Raw genomic sequence first — 26,165 nt, forward strand, 5'->3', positions numbered from 1 at the left:
AGATGATACATTTTTATATTGTTTTGACCATACTGTATAAATCGCCATATTGCCCAGCCCTACTTCATGTGATATGATTTACACCTGAATAGCTACTAAATTGACCTTGAGGTGAAATTAATTCGTCGAACTTTATTTTAAAATAATACCAATCGATACCAAATAATGGCACATATGAACCCTATGAATCATGAATAGAGGGGAGAGAAAAAATATTGACAAAGTAAAAAAATATCCTTTTTTCTTTTTAGTAAAAACGGTGTTTTTATGTTTGCATCCGGTTTGTGTTGTCATGAGAAATACAAATTTCCTTTCTTATCATCAGGATATTTCCTGACAATCCCCAGAAAGCTCTTATACAAGAAGTCATGTGCAGGGTAGAGGGGATACTGTATTATTATCTTCATAAGACACAACATAACATGGAAATACCATGTCCCCTCAAATATGCCTTCCTCAACAAAGATATCAGCTTTGTTGAGGAAAGCATATTTGAGGGAAAGAGTTGCCAAGGAGTACTTGTAAACACAGATTAGGATACAGAAAGTTGCTCTCTTGCTTGCATGATATTCAACCTTTACCCTGGCAACAGGGTAAGTATGCTTGTTTCTGTTGCCTTATAATCAGACTAGGCGACTTTTATTAAGAGATACTATATGACAAATATAGTTTCCACAGGCACAGCTGTTCTATAAACAGCTCATAAAACATACTTTAACGGCTCATGAGAGTGTTTGTTTTCCCCTCATCTAAGTGTTTCATGTCCACGAACCCAGAGGACAGGTAAATAGGCCACGAAAGAGGGGGCGCATGTGGAAGCCATGTTCTAAACTTAAACCACAACATTTAATCTGAAAAATAAAGCTTGGAAAAGATCATTATGATCCAAAAAAAATAATTCTGTAGTTGTCCTCTAGTTTGCTGAGAGGAAACCTTGGTTTCTTTATATCTTATTTGGTATCATGCCACAATCAAAGGGGGTAATGCAATTACAAGGCCTGTTTCCATAGCAACTCTTTGGCTCGGCTTCACCTCTGGCTGGGAGATGACTTCATCCGCCGTGGCTGCAGAGAGCAGCAGAGTGAGGGATCACCTTAAATGGAAGCAAATACCTCAAAATATGAGTAATTACTATTAAGAGTCATCTGATAAGAATGATTGGCTGCCAGGCAACCCGCCACAGATAAGCTTTATTAGATTAACTGAATGAAGATGACACCACGTACCTGCTGTGTAACTGTAAATAATGTCAGAGTAGACGTGGTGTTCATCCAGTAAAAGGACGTCAGTCTATAAATCAGTGTTTGGGCAGCTGTGAACGAGGTAATACACTCCAAACACACACACATATATATACCGAGGTGAGGACAGACCCCTTCCTCTTCTTCTTTCACATGTGTCTGCCCTGATAAGAGCCTGAACAAAGAGCCTGTCTGTTACCCCACAGCTCACCTTACAGTAGATAAACAGGCTTGTGTCTTCATTAACAACTCGCTGATTAACACAATAAAGTGTGTGAGTGTTGGATCTATAAACGGAAAAGGTCTGATTGGGATTTCATTATGTTCACTCAACACACGGTGATTCAACGTGAATGCTGAAGAATAAATTATCTTTATTTTTCAATTCCCCTAATGATCTGTCAGTGATGCTACTAATTTCATCCAGCTGTTAATGTGTAGGGTTACAATACAAGTGAGCTACAGGTTGTTTGTTTTTATAATTTATTAAACGGCTTTGTTGAATACTCAATTCTGATTGGTCAATCACAGGCCGTTGCTATATATAACAGACCATTGCTATGGACGCAGTTCTGATATTGGACTCTGGTGGACCTTTTTTGTGTCAAATCATTGATTTCTTAAGTAAGTAGCCATGTAATAAGCGGGATAATGTACAGCGAGCTGGTCATTGTTGTGAAATGAACAACATCAAGGCTTTGTGTCGGGGTTGGGGTTTATTTCACAACAATGACCAGCTCGCTGCACATTATCCCTTACCTATGTTTTCATTGGTATATAATCACCTGAAACTAAGAATTGTGTTTTAGTTAGCTTAGAATGAGCCCTTCATATCTACATAGGGAGCGGGTCCTCTTCACTGAGTCCACCATGTTGCTCCACCATGTGTCTACAGTAGCCAAGAACGGACAAACCAAACACTGGCTCTAGAGAGAGACTTTCACGTTTTTACATTACCTGAAGGCCACCGTAGTTATCCAACACGCTTGTGAAACTGTAACGTGAGCCCCCCGAGTGCAAAACCGTGATACCGCCAACCACCGTCTGACTTCCGTTGCTCCTAAAGTAGTGTTGTTATGGTACGGATGTCCTCTGAGCGAGGCGAACGCCGTAACCATGGTATTACACTCGGCGGCTCACGTTACTGCAGTCTTGGAAAGGGAGGAGTGAGCGGAGGGGTACTCAGTTGGTTGCAATCTGCAACCACACCACTAGATATCACTAAAATCCTACAGTGTCCCTTCAAAATATCAAAGGACCTTTTAAAAATAACTCATACACTGAATTGCATTTCTAAATCAATCAGAAGGATAGGTTCAAGTGGTTGTTTTTGTGACTTTCTGACAGTAATCAGTACCTCTTAAAGCTGATATTACAAACATGTAAATACCGCACATTAATTAAATTATTTCCTTATAGCAGATAATCAATATCTCCAGATCACATTCATAACAGTGCTGGAACTACATCTCAATGTATCAATTGTTTATAAAGTTCTAAGACATTAAATCATAATGATGCTTAAATGGGCATTTGGACTTATTCTATAGTTGATCATCCATTAAGACCAGTGATTCTTCATTTCAGGACGAAATGCAGACTTAAGTCTCTCATTCTCAGCCATCTTCAGTAAAAAGCAGCACTGCTCACTTATCACAAGAGCACAAGACTTTTCCAACGCAGGGGACAAGCAAGGGTCAGAGGATATGGTCAGTCAATACACGCCATGCATATATCTCAAGAGTATCGGCCATGCGTGCTTTGCTTTTCATGTTATTGATTCCCAATTCTGCTGGAAACCATAATGTCTCCTGGCCTGTCTGACATGGCACAATCACTGGACTTCTACAGACATCAGAGCTTCAGCTGCTGTAGTTCTGTATATGGTAAAAAAAAGTTTACTGCTGCACATTTGAATATTATGATTGGTATTATTATAGTTTCAAATGTCAATGAAAGGATACAAGAGGTTCAAACTAGGAATTTTAGTCCCTGAGATAAGAGACATGGATGATGTCAACAGGGATTCAGGACATCAAATCAGTGTGTTAAGTACAATTTATCAAAGCCATTACTTTACTGCACATCAGACCAATCTGAGGAAAAAACAAGTTTTTGTATTCATGCATTGTTAATTAGAACTTTTAAGTGAGCCTCACATTATGTCAGTCTTTAACCAAAAGAGGCCATTAGTGGCCTCAATTACTGTACCTTTCCATTTATCTGTAGATGTGTGACATTTCAACACAACCACTTGTATCTCTGTTCTGGCTATGACGCTGAATTGTCTTTGTAAGTGCAAACTGTCCTCAGTTTGGCAGATTTGTTGCTTAAGAAAGCCACCACAACAACGTCATCTTCACAAACTGTTACACTGGGAGACATAATGCAGCACTTAATAGACCACAGCCCTCCACTACTGTGACACAGGGAGCTCCATGGAAGTAGAAACTATTAATTTTAACTCATTTTCTGTCCTCATTGAGATTGCTGTACAACAAATGATCACTAATCCCATTATACTAATGGCTGAAAGCAAATATAGGAGGGGTAAACCTTCCCATTGATGGACTCTGGCGACCATGCTGTCTGAGACCACGAACTGAAAGTGGCTTGCTGTTTGGTGAAGAGTCAGAGAAGCCTGACTATCTCAGAGGAGGCAATCCAATTAGATATGGACACATATACTAAGCTTGACAGACAGCAGAAAGGTGTTTACTCACATGCTTCACTTCTGATGTTGCCCTTTTGTCAACTTAAAACGATGAAAAAAACATGGAAATGTGCTGGGATATTCTGCTACAGTATCTACTGAGACTTTACAGTGATGACGTCTGATAGGTATGACTTTAATTAACCCAAATCTGCCTTTGAGAAAGACCTGCCAGGCTTAAGCGACATTCAATGCAAAGCAAAAGATTAAATACCACACAAACAAACACCCAGCATGTCTGTTTTCATCTGTTTGCCTCCTGGCTTGTCATGGGATCGCTGCTAACTTGCTGTGTAAAATGTCTCACACATCTCACACTAGAATAAACTCATCTGTGTGCAGAGAGAGTTTTTTCTTTTAAATGGTGGATTTATCCTTCCGCTATGCAGCATTCACTGGGGATTTGACAGCCGTGACCTCCCGACTGAGATGACTCTAATTAATCCAAATCCTCCCCCTCTTTCTGTTCATGCATGGTGGAATTAACCCTCTGACTCCAACCGACTTTGCTGTCTTTCAGACCAAGGAGGTTAAATAACACTCCAAAGTTGGGCTAAATTTTGTCGAGGAAAAATTGCTGTAACAATTTATGAGACATAATAGAGCATGGGAATGGCCATCATATACTTCTATTAATGTTCTAAACCCTTATACACATTCACAATTTATTTAAAATAATTAATTAATTAATGTTTATTTCTGACTTATTTATAACTAGAACAACATGACACACAGTGCTGAGCTGCATCTCAAATTAATCTCAAGGTTCCCATCTTTCAGAGGATGTAAACCACTTCTATGTGACATCTACTGTTGACCTGCTATCTCTCTAAAGACCCCCTGTACTCCCCTAAAAAAAGACAAAAACAGGTCCATTGTGGGCCTCTGAGGGTTAAGCACAGCCTCAAAGTGTCACCAAATACAAAACTTAAAAAAAAAAAAAAAAAAGAAGTAATCAACATCCCTTAAAAAGGTCATTTAATTAAACTGTGGGCAAAACACACACAAACCAAGAAACACAATTTGGCTACAATGTAATATTTTAAACTGGTTGAGGATAGCCAATATTCTTCAAAATGATTATTTTAATTAGATTATCAATTCTTTGGGATGAGGATTATCCCACCCAGGGATTATCACTTCTACATCATGTACTGTATACTGTAATGTGCTTCTTATAGCCATGTACAGCTACTACAGCACAAGCAGTAGAAGTAAGACAGCCTTTATGACAAAATATTAAACATCTGACACCAGATAGAAACCTCCATTTGACCCCCAGATGTGCGTCTTTCTTTAATTACCTCCAGTCTGTGAATCCGTGACGCTCTGCAGCTCGATCAAAGTTTCCTCCTTCGCCTTTCCCGTTATTCGTCTCATAGCGGTGGTTTTTATTCTAGAGAGGCTTCAGCTCCTCATGCAGCAGCAGAGTGGCGAGAGGCAGAGTGAGAGGATGATGAAGACTCCACCATGCAAGCATCGGATGGTCACACACTGAAATCAATGAGTCCAATTCAGATCAATGGATGGGAAATGGATCCTATTTACATTATGAAAGATCCTCTCTGTAACTGTACCCTCCTGGGCTCCCTGAAGCTACCCGACAAGAAGACCCAATAGGCAGGCACACATAAAGGGGAGTGGCATGGGCTCTTTTTTTTTTTTCGTCGGCAAAATGGTGTGTGTGTGTTTTGATGATGTGTGTGAGAGAGAGTATTTAAACCTATTTAGCATGTATAGAGAGAAAGGTTTGTGAGTGATGTTGATGTAGTAAAATAGCAGCAGGTTGCCTTTGTGATCTTTTAATAAAAAAAGGAAAACTCAAACACGAGGAGCTGATTAAAGTCTTCAATTAGATGAGGACATCTTGTGGCCATTTCCAATATTGCAATATTAATAAACAGTACACTACAAGATGTTTCTGAAAACATTTTGAGAAGAGAAATAGGCTTTACAGTAACAGAATATTGATTCATAAGTTTGCGAGTTAACCTTTCAGCATATTGTAATTCAAGTGTTTTAAGAGAAAACTAGACTTCTGCACCTCCTCATGGCTCTATTTTTAGGCTTTAAAAGATCTAGCCTTTGACCGGAGACTTTGACCAATCACAGGTCATTTCAGAGAGAGAGAGCGTTCCTATTGGCTGTTCATTCAACGGAGGCATCACAAACGTTCTCATTTTACAGCAAAACAGTACACTACAAAAAGTTTCTGAAAAAGACTGAAAAAGCTAGAAAAAGGCATTACATTAACAGAATATTGATTCATAATTGATCAGCACTGCACTAGTTTGACCGTTTGATCGGAGTTCACGAGTGATTGACAGCTGCTCAGAGACAGCAAGGCTCCAGCTTTGCTCTGATTGGTTGAGGCACATGATTTTTTTCAGATTACCTGTCTCATGCACTACCGTCAGGATATAGTGACCGTTTTATCATATTTGCTCCAATCTGTAGGTGTGTGTGTGTGTGTGTGTGGACTTTATTCCTGAATGTATATGTGTCACATAGGGTTCAATCACTTACACAGTTGTGGCAAATGTAGATGGCGGCCACTGGGTTGCAGCTTTGTGGGCCCTGAACTGACTTTTTAAAGATCTGTTACAACTATCCCCACCCTTAGCAGCCATTACATAGCTAACTGTTTTAGCATGTGGGTTTGAAGTTAGCAGGAATGCAATGCATCAAATTAAATAAGAGAAACTGCTACTTTTGGTTATGTAAGCCATACCATAGTATCTACAATACAATAAACACTCGGCAAAAAAATGATCTTGTTATTTTTTTTTTTTACTTTCTTACCTGAAAATCAGGTTTTTTGGTCATAAAATCCATAATGTTGTTCACAGAGACGTGCCGCTTCTCCTGTGAGCTCAAAAGGGAAATGGGAGTGTAGGGTAGTGATGACATCACCACAGTTCTTTTCTGATTGGTTAAACTGACAGTGTTTTACAACTAACCCAGTGTTGCAATACTCCCCTGTCTCCCCTACTGTAAACACAAAATGTGCAAATCCTGTTTTTGAGTTTAGCCTACAGTATTCTAGCTTACAATATTGACTTTTCCCAGTAAACTTTTTCCTGCTGTTGAAATGGGAATCTAAAAAGCTCAGTGCACAACAGCATTCAGCTGGATAAAACTGATATTCTGGTATACAACAGAAAGCAAAACAACAAAAAACAAGTAGAACAAAATAGAGATTTGTATATAAGAAACATTTCCAGGGTTGACTTTCATGGTGAAAAAACATCTAAACATTTTGACCAGTACAACTCACACAATGACAAAACAACATTTTGGTGCCATTGGCCAATTTAGTGATGCAATAACAAGGTTTTGAATCATAAATTAAATATTTTGAGTGAGGTACTACCTTTTGCAGACATGCAATAGAGTTGTGATGCCCCATCAAACAGTTGTTACAATTGCACTTACAGTTTAGAGAATGTTAAGACTGGAAAAAATGAGCCAAAGCTGTTAAGAAAAACTGTAATAACAATATTTGGGTTGCCAGGTTGTGAGAAATCGCTCTGGCTGGTGTTTATCCTCCTCCAGCTGGACATGGCTCAGTTAGTAAAACAGTTAGTAAAAACAAATTACCACAGGTAAAACTGGTAAATAACAACAAGTAAAAAAATAAAACATTAATTGTTCTTGTTACATAACAATGTTATCATGTCTCTTCTGTTGATGCGTGGACATTTTAATATATGATGTGTACCTGATGTGTAACTTGCTACCTTCTTGTCCAGTTAGCCATTGAAAAAGAGATTTTCATCTCGACTGTTTTTTATCTGGTTAAATGAAATAAATAAAATGAACACTTCAGATTATATTTTTTCCTTTTAAAAATCACCATTATCACCATCAGCGTAATCTTTCTCTCAGTACAGCTTTGGATTTGCGGCTCATCAACTCACAAACCACACTGTGCCAATTACCAGAGGTTAATGGGATGGCTGGCCTTCCTGGTTTGCAATGCCCCACTCAGCAGATTAAACAAATACCAACGATGGCCTTAATTGGTGTGCACTGTCTTCAACTAAGCTGCTGTTTTTTTCAGTTGATACTGGAGCTCTCTTTATAACTCAATGGAGGCCCTGCAATAAATCCCAGACTCCCTGAATAATAAACCCGCAAAAATGTAAACACGTAAAATCCCCCTAGCCTCACAGTCAGGGTGGAAGAAGTACTTAGATCCTTAGCTACCTGACCTTAAGTATAGTACAGCTATGTAAAAATACGACATTCGGCTACAAGTAAAAGACCTTTCTAAACCTTAAAGCTGCAGTGGGTAGAATTGGAGCAAATAGAATTAAAAGAAGTTATTTTTAGAAAACGGTCACTATATCTTGACAGGATGATGCATGAGATAGGTAATCTGAAAAAAATCATGTTCCTCGGTGCTCCTAATGGCATCTGCAAGATTTCACAGACCGGAGGAAACAACCAATCAGAGCCGAACTGGAGCCTGCCATCTCTGAGCAGCTGTCAATCACTTGCGAACTCTCGCCTCAAATGTTTTCAGAAACTTTTTGTAGTGGACTGTTTAGCTGTAAAATGAGAAAGTTTGTGATGCCTCTGTTGAATGAACAGCCAATAGGAACGCTCTCTCTAGATTTTTTAAAGCCTGAAAACAGAGCCATGATGAGGTGCAGAAGTCTAGTTTTCTCTTAGAACCTTTGAATTACAATATGCTGAAAGGTTAAATTATGGAATTTTTACCCAATGAGGCCAAAAACATTCTGCCTACTGCAGCTTTGTAGGTCTATGGTACGACGGTACGACAAAGTATTAGGGCCACATTCAGGAAAAAAAATAAATCTGAGATTTCGGTAATAAAGTCATAGGTTTAAGAGAAAAAAGGTTGTAATATTATGAGAATAAAGTCCTAATATTATAAAGTAGTAATTTTACGTGTTATTTTCTTTTTTTCTCGTAAGGTTATGACTTTATTCTCGTAATATTAAGAGTTTTTTTTCTCGTAAAGTTATGACTTTATTCCCGTAATATTACCACTTTTTTTCTCGTGAAGTTATGACTTTATTCTCGTAATATTATGACTTTTTTCTTGTAAAGTTATGACTTTATTCGAGTTGTTTTCTCGTAAAGTTATGACTTTATTCTCGTAATATTATGACTTTTTTCTTGTAAAGTTATGACTTTATTCTCGTAATATTACGACTTTTTTCTCGTAAAGTTACGACTTTATTCTGGAAATCTCAGATTGTTGCGGCTCCAGACAGATTTGATTTTGTTTTATTTGTTTGCCTAAGATGAAGGTGGCAACGCTGTAAAGTGAATGTGTTTTATGTTTAATATCTGTTTATTATAGGCATACTTCTAAAAGTAACCGGCGTCCTGCTAGCTGTACAAGCTAACACGTTTAGCCATGTACCCGGACCACTTCTTACAATGCTAGCTTGTTAGCTAGTTTGTAAATATACAATGACTGTGTTGTACATATTGTAAACCTCTCTGTTTTCAATTAATGTTGTAATTTTGGCCATATAAACAAAATGACTCACCTGTTACTAACGGTAACCATGTTGAGCGCGTACTAAGTTATGATGCAAACCGTTAGCGTTTAAGCTAGCTAACGTCCATACTGTAGCCATGGATACTGTAACCATGGATGTAATGTTGCTAAGGGAACCTCATAGATTTCTTCCAGTTTTGGTGAGTCCAGAGACGAGACTGTACTTTCACGGGAAAATGGTAAATAACCTCTGGTTCAATGAGCACTTTAGAATGGAAACTTGATCAATTAATACTGTATTAATGTGTCTGCACATGTAATACATTATAAACTTAAAAAAGCTAAAAAAAACAAACAATTTTACAGTCTGTAATCTTGCAAGTTGGTATGATCTCCACAAAGCCCCATAACTTTTCTCTTTTCTCTTTTTTTAACTTAGTTACCTTTATCAATATAAGTAGATGCGATTCTTCCTTGTCCTTTGGTGCTCATTATTTCAAGATTATTGATTTAACAGTGTTTATTTTGGTCCACCTGTCAGTTGTAAGATGTGTTTTTGTCAATGTAACAGTAGTTTTCTATTTGTGATAGGTTGCATGATGTCATTCAGGTGCAATAGGGCGGAGAGTTTAAGAAATTATGATAAGATAGATAGATAGATAGTAATTTTATTGATCCCGAGGGAAATTCAAGTTTCCAGCATCACAGTTCCATAGTGCGAAACATGTTAGTAAAAAGGCAGTAAAAAAGTTAGTAGTGCAAAGTACAAAGTAAAAAAGTATACCAGATATAAAAATACAAGGAGATGAAGAAAACTGTTAAAACTGAATATAGTGCAGGGTAACACCTGTGAAACAGGAATATTAAAAAAAGTGAATATAGTGCAGAAGAGACTGTTAAAAAATAATATAGTGCAGGGTAACTCCAGTAGCTCAGTCTATGAAAGTGCATTGTGTGCATTATTATCATTATTATTAAGGTACCGATAGATAAACACTTGTCCATCTAGATTATCCTAGATATTAGACTGGATAATGTAAAATAGTGATGGATACTGAGAGTTTCTTTTGGGTTTTTTTAGACTTGAAGTACATGTTTGGTCCACTTGGGGGAGCTTGAGTAAAGCTAAACAAGCACAGCTTTGTTTTAATTTGAGTGTTAGATGTTTACCTTGTTTATTTATCATAACAAGTTACACGCAGCCATTGGCTTTAAGCACCATAATCCCATACTGTGTTGCTGTTATTGTTCTCTAGTTTAAAACAGTTACGAAATATTTAAGGGTTGGACTGTTGATCAGACAAAACATGACATTTGAGATATCACCTTTTAAATTTCCATTTGTTCAGAGTTTTCTGATGTTTTATAGACTAAAATGGTGAATCAATTAATCAAAAATAATGAGCAGATTAGTCGATCATGGAAAGTAGCAGCCCTAATTGCAATATCCTATAATTTAGCCAGATTATAGAGAAGGAAAAGGTTAAGTGTTAATATTTAGTAAGTGGGAGTGTCAAGGTGTGTTGTCAGTCAAACACTAGTTGTCCATTTGATACCACACAGGTGTACTAGAAAATAGGACCCCATTCACTAGGATGTTAGATTAATTTACCATACATTACCTCATATATGGAACTGGACATTGGCCACTGCAATAGCCAAATAGTTGTGTTTTTTAGTTTAGATTCAATATACATGTTTGGTCCACTAGGGAGAGCTCAAGTAAAGCTAAACAAGCACGCTTTGTTTTAATTTGGATGTTAGAAGTTTACCTTGTTTATTTATCATAACACGTTGCACTCAACCATTGTCTTTGAATTAAGGCACGACTACGTATAATCCCATATTGCTGTTGTTATTGTTCTCCAGTTTAAAAACATATTTAGGTTTTGACTGTTGGTTAGACAAAACAAGACATTTGAAGACATTATTGGACTCCGCAACTCGGATTGCTAGTATAATTTGTTATTATTATATATGCATAGTTATTTAGTAAGTGGGAGTGTCAAGGTGTGTTGTCAGTCAAGCACCAGTTGTCCATTTGATACCACACAGGTGCACTAGAACAGGGTTGTCAAACCTTTTGAGGCCAGGGATCCCTTATAGGGGAGAACATTTTCCAAGGACCCCCTCATAATGGTAATGCTGATTAAGCATGCTTACTATCATTTGTACCCTTATGCTATTGGAACTCTGGGTTTCTAAAACGTTTCAACCTAAATACTTCAGACTTGTTTCATAGTGCTAAAAGAAACACATTTCAATTTGAATCAATACCACGTATATACTTATACTTTAAATGCACAGTAGCAAGAGTGGCATAGTCCTAATAAATCCAGACGTTTAAACAAGTCACCAGTCTAAAGCTGACTTTTAGTAAGTGCCTTAACTTAAAAACATTGAACTTAGTGCTGTGTGTCACAATCGTATCAGAGTTTCTATTGGCCCAAAGCTAATGTGGGTGGAAGCAATGGACACAATATGCTTGTTTTATTGGCACAAATGGCCCCCATCATATTAACTTTGTAATGATACAGCACAATATACAATTTTATAATTTATAGCAAATTATATTACAACAAATAGGATCTTGTGTCTTTTCCACTTTTTTTCTATATTTATTTACTCTTTCAAGCTTTCCTTACTTAATTGTTATTCTAATAGGCACTGGTGCTAGAAATAGTACTTTTTATTTTAATACACTTGTATTTTATAAACTTGAACTTGTTGTAATTTTGTTGTATTTTTGAGCAATCTCTGGCAGAAGAATTTCCTTCGGGATTAATAAAGTTGTATCTTATTTTATATGGGACTGGACATTGGCCACTGTAATAGCCAAATAGCATTGTGTTTTTTTTTTAGTGTAGATTCAAAGTACAGGTTTTGATCCACTAGGGGGAGACCGAGTCCAGCTAAACAACCTCTGCTTTGTTTTAACTGAGTGCTCGAGGTACCCCTTGTTTATTTATCATAGCTTCACATGTGTCGAGCCATAAAAATAAAACACACCCACTTAACTTGAATTCCATAATGTTGTTTTTATTGTCCTTATGAAACTGAACCTGCTTTTTAAAAAAAATAAAAATACACAAACACCTGCCAGGTGTTCAGTCAGTGTGGTCAATACGGTTTAGCCCATTGATTTGTTTTATCATAATAATAATATTTTGTCTATATATGTGCAACCAATGACAAGAAAGATTGTTTATCCTATCCCATAGCCTATTATTATTATATCATAGTTCTGTTATTATGGTAATGCATATCACATCATGATTTATTAGTATGAGTATTGCTATTGTTAGTAGTATTGTAATTAGAACTAGTAGGCTCTAGTTGTGTTATTGACATGCAGAAATCATGCAGTTTCTGCAGGTTTGCAGTCAGCAGTCGGCTCTTTTGTTCCCATAGCAGATTCAGCCAGTGTGTGTAAGAGAGAGAGAGAGAGAGAGAGACAGAGAGAGGCTGCATGTCTTTGGGATACAGCAGAGTGAGTGAGGAAGAGGAGGAGGAGGAGAAAGAGAGAGAGAGTGAGAGTGAGAGAGAGAGAGAGCGGGATGCTGACAGATTCCTGATAGATGGCTAAAATGGCGAAAGCGTGTTCGACCCCAGCGAGCCACCAAACTGTAGCACTGTAGGTCGGAACATGTGACGCTATAGTAGCTGAAGAAGCTGGATATATCTATCTCTCTCTCTGTGTGTGTGTGTTGTGTTTTTTTTTACCCCCCTGCGTCTATTCACCTCACGTTGTCTTCTTCTGCAAGTGCTGGACTATTTTCTATATATAAGTGTTTTAAATGGCATCCACAAGGCGCCGCCGCCTTGTCCCGTGCTTTTTGGGATTACTCCTAAATGCTTTAATCGGTAAGTGGGCATAATAATGTTTATTATACCGGAGTGCTGCAGGATGTGATGTAGCTTTGTGGAGGAGAACCGCTGTGGTGGTGCATGCTGCAAGCAGTGAGAAGTGCGCTGCTGCTGCTGCTGCTGACCAGTATGACCAGTAACCCTGAACTTGGCCCCTCTCTGGTGTCCCTTATTTCGGCTGTAAATGCCAATGTGAGCTGGTCTGGAGCTGTGTGGAATTTGTACCTGCAGGTTACTGAGTTACTGAGTTAAATAGTGTGTATTTAAAGTTAAATTGTGAGTGCATTCTGCAGAACTTGAAATGTTCTTGCAGGCTATTGGTGTCACTTCATATGCACAATATATTCTGGCTTATGAGCACCATAATAATACACGGTATAGCCACGTGCAATGTAGTCATGCAGAGTTTGTGGATTGTTTTTATGTTTGTTTTTTTATGGGAACAGAGTAGAAGAATGTAAAGCATTATCTACTGAAATTTGTCCAGTGAATTGTGCAGAAAATACCTCGTTTTCTATATACAGTAGTTCTCCTCCTCATGACTGCCTTTTAATCAGGTGTTCCTGTATGTAATGTAATAGTAAGGCTGCAGAATTAAAGCCACTTTTCAGTGTTATTGTTAATCACATGGTCTCAATATGACAAATTCAGCACTGAGGGGGATTATAGGACCAAATGCTTTATTACTTTATTAAACCTAGCCACGTGCAATGTAGTCAGCAGAGTTTGTGGTTTGTTTTCATGATTTTCTTTGATGGGAACAGAGTAGAAGAATGTCAAGCATTATCTACTGAAATATGTCCAGTAGGTGCATTGAGAATTTTTTTGCAGTGAAATTGTGCAGAAAATACCTTGTTTTCTATATAGTTCTCCTCATGACATGCCTTTTAATCAGGTGTTCCTGTATGTAATGTAATAGCAAAGCTGCAGAATTAAAGCCACTTTTCAGTGTTATTGTTAATCACATGGTCTCAATTTAAAGTTAAATTGTAAGTGCATTCTGCAGAACTTGAAATGTTCTTGCAGGCTATTGGTGTCACTTCATATGCCACAATATATTCTGGCTTATGAGCACCATAATAATACACGGTATAGCCACGTGCAATGTAGTCAAGCAGAGTTTGTGGATTGTTTTCATGTTTTCTTTGATGGGAACAGAGTAGAAGAATGTAAAGCATTATCTACTGAAATATGTCCAGTAGGTGCATTGAGAAAGGCAAAATTTTTGCAGTGAATTGTGCAGAAAATACCTCGTTTTCTATAGTTCTCCTCATGACATGCCTTTTAATCAGGTGTTCCTGTATGTAATGTAATAGTATAAGGCTGCAGAATTAAAGCCACTTTTCAGTGTTATTGTTAATTACATGGTCTCAATATGACAAATTCAGCACTGAGGGGATTATAGGACCAAATGCTTTATTACTTTATTAAACCAGATATTAAGATATTGTAGTTTTTATATGCTTATAGGCTTTTGAATTGCAATTTATTGTTGCCAATGTCCTCTTAAAAGTGATCGAAATGATTTCCTACTCTTCAAGCTAACTTTAAAAAGTGACATAAGTAGACAGAGTTTCATTTCATATCAGGGGACTTTTAAAGTAGATGGAGTTCCTGACTGGTGAGTCCTTACAGCACACCACCCCGTGGCCGGGTAAAATGACAGTGGTTATTGCTCTGAGGATAGATTAAAAGACTGTGGTTATTGCCTGCTGGGGAGAATATTTGTACAGATTAAATGTCAAGACTGTCCCTCTCCTCCTTTTCAAATTTTCTTTTTTTTGCCCCTTTTGTCCACTATGATAGACAGTTTCTCTCTCTATGTGAGGCCCCTTAATTCAAAGGCAGGAGAGAGTATTGAGTATTTGCAAAGCATACCACACAGGGACCCACAATGGCCCCGACTGGAATCATAAAGGCTAGTACACAGTGGTTCATAACATGTTCAGTCAGAGGAACAAAAACGTCACTAGAAATCCAGCTCTGTGATGGATGTACTTACAATCTACCCATCGCATTAAAGAAATGAAGCTCCTCTGGAGTCTCAGAGATTAGATTCAGTTAAGATAAAAGGCACTTTTTATGACATTTGAAGTACAGTTGATATGAAGCAATAAGAAGAAGAAGATTTGCATTAGATCTCTCATGGTATGAAGAGCTCAAACTCTGAGGTAAAATACAGTAAAATATTCAGAAGATCTAATGATACGAAAATTTGCTTTGAATGGACTAAGTTAGCTTGTGTCTTTCAAGCTTCAGAAAAAAGCACGGCATCAATGTTAAATCAAAGCATAGAAGAGAAAAACACTGAGAACTTTCACTTAACTTCATATTAGTTTACGTTCCTGCTCACTAAAAGTATCTATAAACGAATTCATTTTAATCCAAAGCCACCAGAATGTATAGAAAAATACAATAGGTGATGACCGTGAGAAAAGATTGTACAGTACATTGAGAGGTGAATTGTGCAACAGCTGCCCTACGTCTACTATCATGCCAACACATGGACTATTTCTCAGCATTCTTGTGTTGCATTTTACTCCTGTAACCTATATAACTTTAATTTCTGTGTGATCGTCTCTGATCTGCTGTTATTATAACAAGTGAATCACTTAAAACGACACGATCATAAGGTAGCTAGAGAATAATAGGATTAATTGATTAATAATTTATCAAGCAGAAGCCTATAGAAGGGAATGTATGCATGATCTTCCCCCTGGAAACAGAATAAATATTGCTTTTTAGCCCGGCCACTATAGGCTTTATAAAAAATAAATTGAGCTGTTCTGTTGATGCTCTTTTTAGTAGTTCATTTCTACTAGAGGCTCTGCCGTTTCATCCACGCATATATACTTGATCTAAATGCAAATATGTGACTTTTGCTGTGCATGCTTGGAGACACCTTTAAAGTAATACTTAATAAGTATATTCCTGTTTAATACTCACCACCACTCATGTGGAATATAGGTGGCGTGCATCATTTTCTTCGACGTGGAAATGCTGCCTCAGCTTTCCATCTACAGTTCAGTGAGATTAATGGAGGCTAAATTCACAAATAATGTTGAGTGTACATATTTCAAAGAAACCTAACATGATGTAGTCCGCAGCAGTATGTCATAGCAAACTGAACTGGTTATTAGAAATATGTTGTATTTATTGTTATGGTGAATAAGAGTGAGCTGCTACAGATGGATGCTGAGAGAGTAAGGAGAGAAAGCAAGTCATTTCGCAATAAAAACTATATAACAATTAGGGGTGGGGAAAAAGATCGATTCACCTATGTATTGCAATATTTTTATTTTTTTTAATGATTTTACGATATTTGCTTCTTTTGAGTCTATGCGGAGGTAGAAGGAAGTTACAGCTTTTATTGTTGTAGTCTGAGTAACGTGACATCATATCCGTTCCGTATCTGTCAAAAGCAAAACAAACCTCAGCGGGCCACAGCGAGCCGAGACGAGAAAGTTGAAAACTGCAGAGGGTCTGCGTGGATACGACCTGCACCCTCACATTTTAAATCCAAAGTGGTAAACACTACACATACAGTAAAGTCTGGAAACACTTTGGGTTTCACACATTGCAGGAAAAGCAGAGCTAGACATCATGGCTAAAGCTACATGCTAACTCTGTCATGGATCGGAAACGTTATCGTATCGCGGTAATGTGCCGTCAAGCCAGCCGTCACTCGCATCTCCGTGGTCAAATCGGCTGATGCTACAACTGTAGAGCACCCATATACTGACATTTATGTTAAATGCATTCAAATGGCCCCGATGGAGCTGACTATGGATGTATAAAGAGAACGGAGCTGACGGTAAGAGTTAGCGACAGACTTGACAAAGTTACCAGAAGTAAACACGTGTCACTATGTCCGGTTTTCAAAATAAGGTGTTAACAAAAGGAACTGTATATACAAAATACATATATGGAAATAAGATTGATTGGATTGTATTCACCAGACGTATAAAACATTACATGTCCCGATTTTTGGGTTGCTGGAAAAATAAATAAATAATGTCTGACAATGATATATTTGACTTCAGGACATCTCTGACTATTTACATGCTGAATATCAAACATTCTTACTGTATTACTTTAGATATTTTCCAAAGTAAAAGTCCCTAAAAGTGTATGATACATTTTTTTTCAATGATCTAATGTTAAAAATGTTAACAAAAATCGCATAAGGAACCGCAATACTTGTAGAATCGCAATACTTAAAAATCGCAATACATATCGAATCGGCACCCAAGTATTGTGAAAATATCAAATCAGAAGAAAGGTGTATCGTCCCAGCCCTAATAACAATGTAGCATTTATAAGACACTAAACCAATTCCAAAACAGTTTTTCCATAGGGGCATCATATGATATGATGCCAAGCAGTTGTCTTGCTGCCTGTAAGAAGCCTGTGGTGTGTCCTAAGCTCACTTAGCTCTATCAGTGGTGCTCGTGTCTGCTAACCACATCTGTCTGTCAGTAGCTGCTGTGTGATCCTCACTTTATTGTTGCAGCAGTAAAACTTTGTGCCAGCCAGCCACACTTATCTGTCAATAGTAAGCCAGAGCATGAGCCACCCTTGGCCAACACTTGTCTTTGGTCTCACCCGGTAATCCGACATGCTAGTGTCTCTTTTCCTCCTGCATTAGGGTGTGTGTGTGTCCGTCCGTCCCTTTATCTCACCATGAAAATCTACGGCTGTATAGATTCATGTCTGTGAACATGTGTTTCTGTGGATTGGCCGTGTTCTTGCCACCAGTTTCCACAGCTGTGCTCTCCTCTCTGAACACCCTCTGGATGCTCAGCATTTACAGGAGACTTTAACCTGAACCACACAAAGTGCAAAATCCTATCCCGCCTGTTTCTTTTGTCCTCTCTTATCTGTCTCATTGGATCTGTCAGATGATCCAGTGTTGTCTTCAAAAATGATTTCCACTAACCTTTTTCACACGGTGGTTTGTAACCTTCTACGCACCCGTAGCTCAGAACTGCATTAGCCAGTCACTCTAGCAACACGCTTTATTCATTAGGAAAGCCAGAAAAGAGAAGAACTTTTACATTGTTTTAGCTAATGGAAGAAACTGACTAATTGAAGTAACTAGGAAGTATATACAACATCAATAAAGCTGCTTAATCAACTCCACATCAATGCCAATGCAACACATTGAACTGTTATTATCCTGTTTGCTGCAAGGCGTGATAACATTGACTAATGTCATTTGACAGCTTTGAAAGCTGAAAATTCAAAGCCTCCAATAAATCTGTCAATCTGATCTGATGTTAAACACCCTCATGTGTTTTACATCCTCAAATATATCCCAAAGCATTTTTCTCAGTACAGAAATAGGGCTGGGACGATACACCAATCTCCCGATTCGATTCTATCACGATACTTGAGTGCAGATTCGATATGTATAAGTATTGCGATTCAATATTACGAATCTTAACTTTTAACTTTTTTAACATTAGACCATGTGAAAAAGTTGAATCATACAATTCTTGGGACTTTTGCTTCGGAAAGTATCTAAATTAATGCAGTAGAACTGTTTGATTTTCAGCATGTATGTAGTCAGAGATGACCTGAAGTCAAATATATCAGTCATTGTCAGGCATTATTTAATACATTTTTACCACCAAAAATCAAGGAATAAAGACATTCCCTCACAGATTAGTGGTATTTTCTTTTTAATTTATAAGGGACAGTTAATGTTTTTTACTTCTGGTGAATATAATCCAATTAATTTTATTTCCATATATACAGTATATTTTGTATATACAGTTCCCCTTGTTAACACCTTATTTTGAAATCCAGATGTAGTCACACGTGTATACTTCCGCTAACTTCGCCAAGTCCGTCGCTAACGCTCCCATCAGTTCTGTTCACTTTAAACATCCATGGTCAGCTCCATCAGGGCAGTTTGAATGCATTTAACATAAATGTCAGTATGTGGGTGCTCTGCAGTTGTAGCATCGGTCGATTTGACCACAGAGATGAGAGTGACGGATGGCTTGACCGCACATTACCGCAATACGATAATGTTACCTGTCCACGACAAAATATGACAGAGAATTAAAGCTGTAACTTCCTTCTACCTCGGCATAGACTCAAATGAAGCAAATATGTTGATTCTGGCAATAAAAAATCAATTTCATAATCGTAAAAAGAACTCGTAGTTGAATCGATTTTTTCCCCCACCCCTAGTATATAATACTTACTTTATTCGAGAATTATCAAAATATGAAGTGTGACTGACTGGATGTGTGGCTGCAGGCTCTTTGTATGCTATTTCCCTCTCTGCTGGCGGCTTCCCATGTGAAAACATGTGATCTTTGTTGGACCAAAGGAGATGGAGCTCTGTGGCAAGCATCATTTTTTTTTGCAGAGCAGCAGCCCAGGCAGGGGGATCACCGCCTGCCAGCTAAGGGTTAAATATTTCTCCACCACCAACCCCTTGTTTTTCACAAGTGGTAGCACTGATGTCTCTCTGGTCCCATGGCCATTTACTTTCCGTGCTTGTTGAGTGAAAAAAAAAGGGGAGGGGGTCACATAAAGAAAGGATACAGAGCAGGAACAGAGGAAGAGGAAATGTTGCTTTGCATTATGCTCCATATGTGATCTTCATGGAGGAGTGTGTCAATGAATTCCTTGTCTGCACCTAAGGGGAAGTATTTCTCGGCAGGAATTTGAGGGATGAAGCCGGAGGTTCTCTGTTTTGACCCTTGTGCTTTGCCCCCCCTCCGCTGCCCTCCCCTAGCCCCCCTCCCACCAGATTCCAGGGCCTGGGGCAGAGACTGGTAGTGCTTAGTCCATCAGCAGCTGAAACATGATACCAGGAGAGCCCGCTAAGCTCCTCTTTTATAGTACCAAGTCAGGTCAGGCTGTTTACATCCTTTATTTATTGTTCTCCTCTTTACCCTCAGAAAACCGCAAATACTAAAAATCCTCCCCCCCACGTCATTATAAAGTGGAAAGCATCACTACAATTACATATAGTCACATATTATTTTGTGTTGAGTGGTGAAAAAGAACACAGTTATCACGGTGACAAAGCTGCTGCCACTGGTTAATTGGTACAGCACATAGAAGGCCATGTGTGTGTGTTTACAGTACAAGAGTACACATGCTCATCATTCAGTCCTATGAATTCCCTTGTGACTGTAGCCTGGAGGTAGCTCAGTCAAGGCTTTTTTTTATTCGTGAGCTGCTATCAGTGATACGGCATAAGGAGCATGATTCTTGTTTGTCTAGGTGTGAGGGTTGATGTGAACATGAGTATTTAGGCCACAACTCTTGCAATGCCCCTGGATGGTGATAAGTAGGTATGGAAAAGGAATGAATGGATGAGTAAATACAGCTTCAGTGTTGCGGTTCATGGTCGGCACACCTAAATCTTAACCTGATGTGCATTTATTGGCTTTTTCTGGAGCTTTAATGGAGTTTCACCATGACAACTGAGGAAGATGAAAAATACCTTGTTTGGCCTCGCTCGTTTACAAGGTCAAGAATGAACATTCAACTATATAGTTATCGTTTGTGTGTGTGTGTGTGTGTCTCTTCAGGTGTGACGTGCGAAGCGGAGCTCTCCTTCACGCTGGAGCCCAGTGACATCATTGCCGTTCAGGAGCAGCCCCTCATGCTCCACTGCCAGGTGGACGGCATCCCCCCAATTACGACACAGTGGAGGCACAACGGCCTGCTTTTAACTCAGGATCAGCATCACACCACCTTCATCAACGGCTCACTCCTGATCGCTCACTTCCAGAAGACCAAATCCGATGGCTCGTCTGACGAGGGCGACTACGAGTGCGTGGCCGAGAATTCCTTTGGGCTGGTGGTGAGCCGCAAGGCTCGTATTCAGGCAGCCAGTAAGTCTCTTGTTTTGTCTTATTGTGATGCACTTGTAAGGGCTGTATGTAGAGCTGCAACAATTAATCGATTAGTTGTCAACTATTGAATTAATCGCCAACTATTTTGATAATCAATTAATCGGTTCAAGTAATTTTTAAGGACAAAAAAAGTCAAAATTTTCTGATTCCAGCTTCTGAAATGTGAATATTTTCTGGTTTCTTCAGTCCTCTATGATAATAAACTAGTTATCTTTTGAGTTGTGGACAAAACAAGACATTTTAGGATGTCATCTTGGGCTTTGGGAAACATTGATCGACATTTTTTCATCATTTTATAACATTTTATAGACCAAACAAGTAATCAATTATTCAAAAAAATAATCAACAGATTAATCGGCAATGAAAATAATCGTTAGTTACAGCCCTACTTTATGTGCCTATGGGGGGCATAAAAGTTTTTTTTCTTTTAAAGTTCTTTACATTTAGTTTGATTGCATGCATTCACTCTAAACCCAATTAAAGGAATAGTTTGATATTTTAGGAAATACGCTTATACGCTTCCACTCTGTGATATCTGTCCATTTAATATGCACCCGGTTAGCTTAGCTTAAGTTAGCATAAAGAATGGAAACGGGGAAAGAGCTAGCCTGGCTCTGTCCAAAGGTAACAAAATGCACCTGTATTCTCCACTGGTTGCCTGGCAACCAACAAGTTAGGAAATAACTTTGCCCAGCCAAGAAATAGGTTGCATCTGAAATTCCATACTAACATGATATAAAGTACGCTAAAACAGTATGTGAGATTTTATTAGTATGTCCGAAACCTCAGTATGAAACCAATAGTACACAAATTGTATACTATTTCCGGCGAGACATTACAGTGTGCAAACGCTGGACATTACGGCGGCATAAATATCCCACAATGCAATGCCATAGTAACGACAACGTTCATAACGGACGTTGATGGACAGCTCTTTAACGTTAATAACACTTCAATTTAAGTGCAAGTATAAGATTCCACTTTGCCAGGTGTAATAAATGTATATACTGTATGTGTATATATGGTCTCAAGAGGTTGGCACACCATGGTTACGCTTCTCCAACCGGAAAAGATGCTCTCAGGAAGTGACAACGTAAATGATTGCGTCCTAAAAGATACATACTACTGTTTATTCAGATAAAAGTATGTTGAACAAGTAGTACACATGTTGAGTATGTAGTGCATTTCAGATGCAGCCACAGTCCTAACATGTAACCCCCTGTAAAACTACCACAACGTACTGCTTTTACACTTTTTCATGTTTTTTTTACTGATCAAACAAATGAGATATCACGTGTTAATTAGGGAGCTTTAAAGATGCTGGTAGGCAGACTGTTGGCTCTAATTTGAGATTTAACATGCACACATGAGAGTGGTATCAATTCTCTCATCTAACTTTCCTTTAAGGAAATATCTCAACTGGGTTTTATTATTTTATTCCATTTTTTGAACCTGTGTTTGTTAGTTGTTGTTATCTTTAAATTCTGACTTTATAATCTTAAATTGTCTTGAAATTACAACACAGTAGTTTGTCTGGACTTAATTGTGTTGTCAGTATGTAAAGTCCCAAATGTCAGAATAAGAAATCATGATTGAGCGTTGCAGATATGACACAAGAAGAAACTGCAACCACAGCCACTTACTTAACTAAGATTAAGTTGTGATCTGTGTTCCCTACAAAATGTAAACAAAAGAAATATTGTCTTTAAGTTATCACATTTCAGTCCAGTCATCGGGGTATTGCTGTGTTATAAATGTACTTAATTTCCCCGGCTGTGGAGTCATTTGAATATTTTAATATCATTCTTTGAGTGTAATGAACTTTCTGATGCTCATCTACAGTGCTGCTTAGAAATTCAAGCTTTTGAGTTTAGCATTAACAAGCGCTCATGCTGAGAGTCTCCCAGCTGCTTTGTAAGAGTGCAATAAGCTCGGAGCAACCCAGCAGCCCACTCGCTGGTGCAGGCATCAAGATAAATCTCCTCTGGCTTGACCACCAAATCTCTTATTTGAAGTCACTCTATAGTTCAACATTAAGTTCTTGGCGTTGTTGCCATGATTCATTTACAACAATCTTCATCATATCATAGTCTATCTGTACTCCTCTCTTCTCTGTCCTCTCACACACATACAGAGCGTGTCTCAGCTTACTTTAAATCAAAGACTTCAAGGATGTGCACATTCCTCTGTGGACACGCTGAGATGCTGCAGCAGCAGCTTCAGTGATACAGTAATGCTGCACACTGGTTTGAGTTAAGACTTTTTGAAGGCGCTGTTATATATACTCTGTAAAACAGAGATGGACAAAGGCTCGCAGAAGCCTGTTGATTCCCAGGCTGTGTGTAGACAGCACACTGCTGTGCTGTTGTGGCCAATACAGCTTTTCCACTCAGCGGGACGGGGAGGTTAGCATGGATGTCTCCCTGGCCGAAGGGAAAAGTCACCTCAGCTCAGTGGCGGGCGCAGTCAAACACATGCAACCTTTTAAGGCCTCCCCAAAGGTTCTTTCTTCTCAAAGGTCAGATTGTAGCTGCTATTTTATCACTTTTTTATTATTCTGCATCAGGGAAATGTCTTCAGTGTGTCCCCTTAATTTTTTATTTCGCAGAATTACTTTGACATAGTAGTAAGAAAGCATGAGGAAAATGAAAATCCATAGATTTATGAACACAGAGTTCATCACCTGTACAGGGTGCAGAGAAAACAATAGAATTATCCTGATGATTTGTACTGCAGCAATGTGCAGTGTATTATTTACGGCTTCAATATCTGGTAGCATTCTCATGTTATTCATTTGACGTTTGGCTCGTATTTTCTTGAAATGTTCAATGAAGATTTTTAAATCAGAGCGAGTTGCCAGGTAGATCAACATGTGCTTTGAGGTGTATTTTTAAGTTATCGTACACTCAGAAATGGATTCAAGATTTTGTAAACAATTTAGCTAGTATAGCCTCAAAGTTGGCTTATGAATGTGTTTCTCCAGTACTGTAATGAAACTGATGCATATTTCAGTGAGAATAGTGTAATTCGAGTGTGTCATGCTCTGTACTTTGAAAATGAATGTGTTGAATGCATTGCTAGAAGTGTAAATTTGTAAAGTACAGAGTTGTGATGCCGTGGATTCGTCCAGCAATCCAGTCCTCCTCTTCACTTAAGCTAACCACAAACCATGCAACACTGCCCCTCATTTATCTGTTATTATAAAAGAATCACATATCATTTTACAGGTGTTTCAATAATGTGGGGGTGGGAATCACCAGAGGCCCCACGATACGATATTATCACGATACTTGAGTCACAATAAAATCTTACTGCGATTTGAAACATTTTGCGATATGCTGAGTATTGCGATAAGATATATGGCGATTTATTACCTTTTTTCGACCGCAAATTATGCAGTTTGTCAACATCTGTTTTATCTAATAAGATTCAGTTTTCATTCACATATCTTGAAGTCAGAGGTCAAGGAACCCCTTTGAAAATGGCAATGCCAGTTTTTCCTAGCCAAAATTTTGCATATTTAGCTTTCTTCCCAAGTTTGACATAGTACCAATCGATTCTTTAGGTTTTCTAGTTTCACATGATACCAGGATCTTCACTCTATCTTTAAGACTGAGCCCGTTTCAACCTCTGAAAGAGAGAATAGTGATGGGCCAACGGATATTGTTAAGGTTAATAGTTTATATGACAAAAGATCGATACTTGACGTCCGTGTTTTGATATAATATTGCCACGCAAAATATCGCGATACTATGCTGTATCAATTTCTTCCCCACCCCTAATGTAATGTCAAACTGTGCTTTACAATTTAATCTTTGAATGTAATATTCAAAAAATCATCTTTTTTTAATTCAAAGGTTCAGTACTTTATGAGCATGAAAAATTAAGGATTATGCAAGCATAGAGCAATCACTCATCTGTCTCTGAAAAGCTGTGATTTGAATACAGATTTAATCTCGGTGAATGAACCTGACCTGCTGGAGCACACCTTGGACTTGGTGGCTCAAGTTCAAAATCATTCTAGGTGGAAATATTCTGTTTTGTCGAGGCTTTGCTCTCCTGCAGATCATATTCAGCTTTTCCTCTTGTCTTGTATTGATTGGGAAGGGACTGCAGGATTACTGAAAGTCACATTCTGACCTCTGACCCCTGACCTTTTGGGTTGTATTGAGCAGTCTTTGAAGGCAAGGCGTTGAATGAGTCGAGGCTCTGCTGTAACGACGGTCTGTCCCTCCTTAATGAAGAAGCCATCACTGCGAAAATAATCCTCCAGAGACCCTTCAAAGGGACTCGCAAGATAAGAACTTCAGTTACCGATCATTACTCACTCACTAATACCTTCTATATTCTGGAGGATGTGCCATAAAATAGTAATGTTGGTGTTTAACTGTGGTGTTTAACTCCTTGCTTTGCATTGTATGAAAAATACTTTTAGAAGTCATATTAATGAGGCTTTCATTGCACCATTAGTTGCGGTTCTTGTATTTTGTTATGTCACATAAAGCAAAATCGCATATTTCCACCGTTCATAATAGGCACAACAGCTTTCCTACCTGCTGTGTTTCTGTACAGCTGTCTTGAAAAGGCTTCATAGATTATTTTTGTGTTGTACGTTCAGAAAAAACGGTGATCATCATTCATTGTCCAGCTTCTTTCACTCCTCAGCCTCCAGGTTCCTGCGGGCGCCTGTTAAGTAGCTACAGAAGTGTTCCCCTGTTGATTGAGCCTCAATTTGTCAGACTATTATGTTTTAGGTTTTTAATATAAGGTCTTAAAGGAGCTTTGAGGTGAAGTATATTCTGCGGGGATTTGGACAATCGCTGGTCTGTTTCAACCTCTCCTGGTCCACCAGATTTCTGTGCTGGGCATAAATAATTTAGGATTAAGTGTTTTCATTTTGTTTATGAAGAGAAATGGCCTCAAAAACTAGTAAATGCTCTCCTTACAAAGATCACTCACTAGTGTTTGTTTCTTTTTCT

At 38.3% G+C, this 26,165-nt stretch overlaps 2 protein-coding genes across 3 annotated transcripts in view; one reads left to right on the plus strand and one right to left on the minus strand.

Moving 5' to 3' along the window:
* The window catches only part of ano5b (anoctamin 5b), a 30,737-nt gene extending 25,165 nt beyond the window's left edge, over window positions 1-5,572 (minus strand). For both annotated transcript variants that reach the window (XM_037747353.1, XM_037747343.1), the window contains exon 1: window positions 5,259-5,572. In XM_037747353.1, coding sequence (XP_037603281.1) covers window positions 5,259-5,334 — 76 coding nt within the window. In that variant the 5' untranslated portion in view covers window positions 5,335-5,572. The remainder of the gene's footprint in view (window positions 1-5,258) is intronic.
* A 7,363-nt stretch (window positions 5,573-12,935) lies between these two features.
* Window positions 12,936-26,165, plus strand: part of igdcc3 (immunoglobulin superfamily, DCC subclass, member 3) — a 73,552-nt gene continuing 60,322 nt past the window's right edge. The window contains exons 1-2 of the mRNA XM_037759404.1: window positions 12,936-13,297; window positions 20,860-21,165. Coding sequence (XP_037615332.1) covers window positions 13,231-13,297; window positions 20,860-21,165 — 373 coding nt within the window. The 5' untranslated portion in view covers window positions 12,936-13,230. The remainder of the gene's footprint in view (window positions 13,298-20,859; window positions 21,166-26,165) is intronic.

The sequence above is a fragment of the Sebastes umbrosus genome, chromosome 2 (assembly GCF_015220745.1).
Source record: "Sebastes umbrosus isolate fSebUmb1 chromosome 2, fSebUmb1.pri, whole genome shotgun sequence".
Classification (NCBI taxonomy): domain Eukaryota; kingdom Metazoa; phylum Chordata; class Actinopteri; order Perciformes; family Sebastidae; genus Sebastes; species Sebastes umbrosus.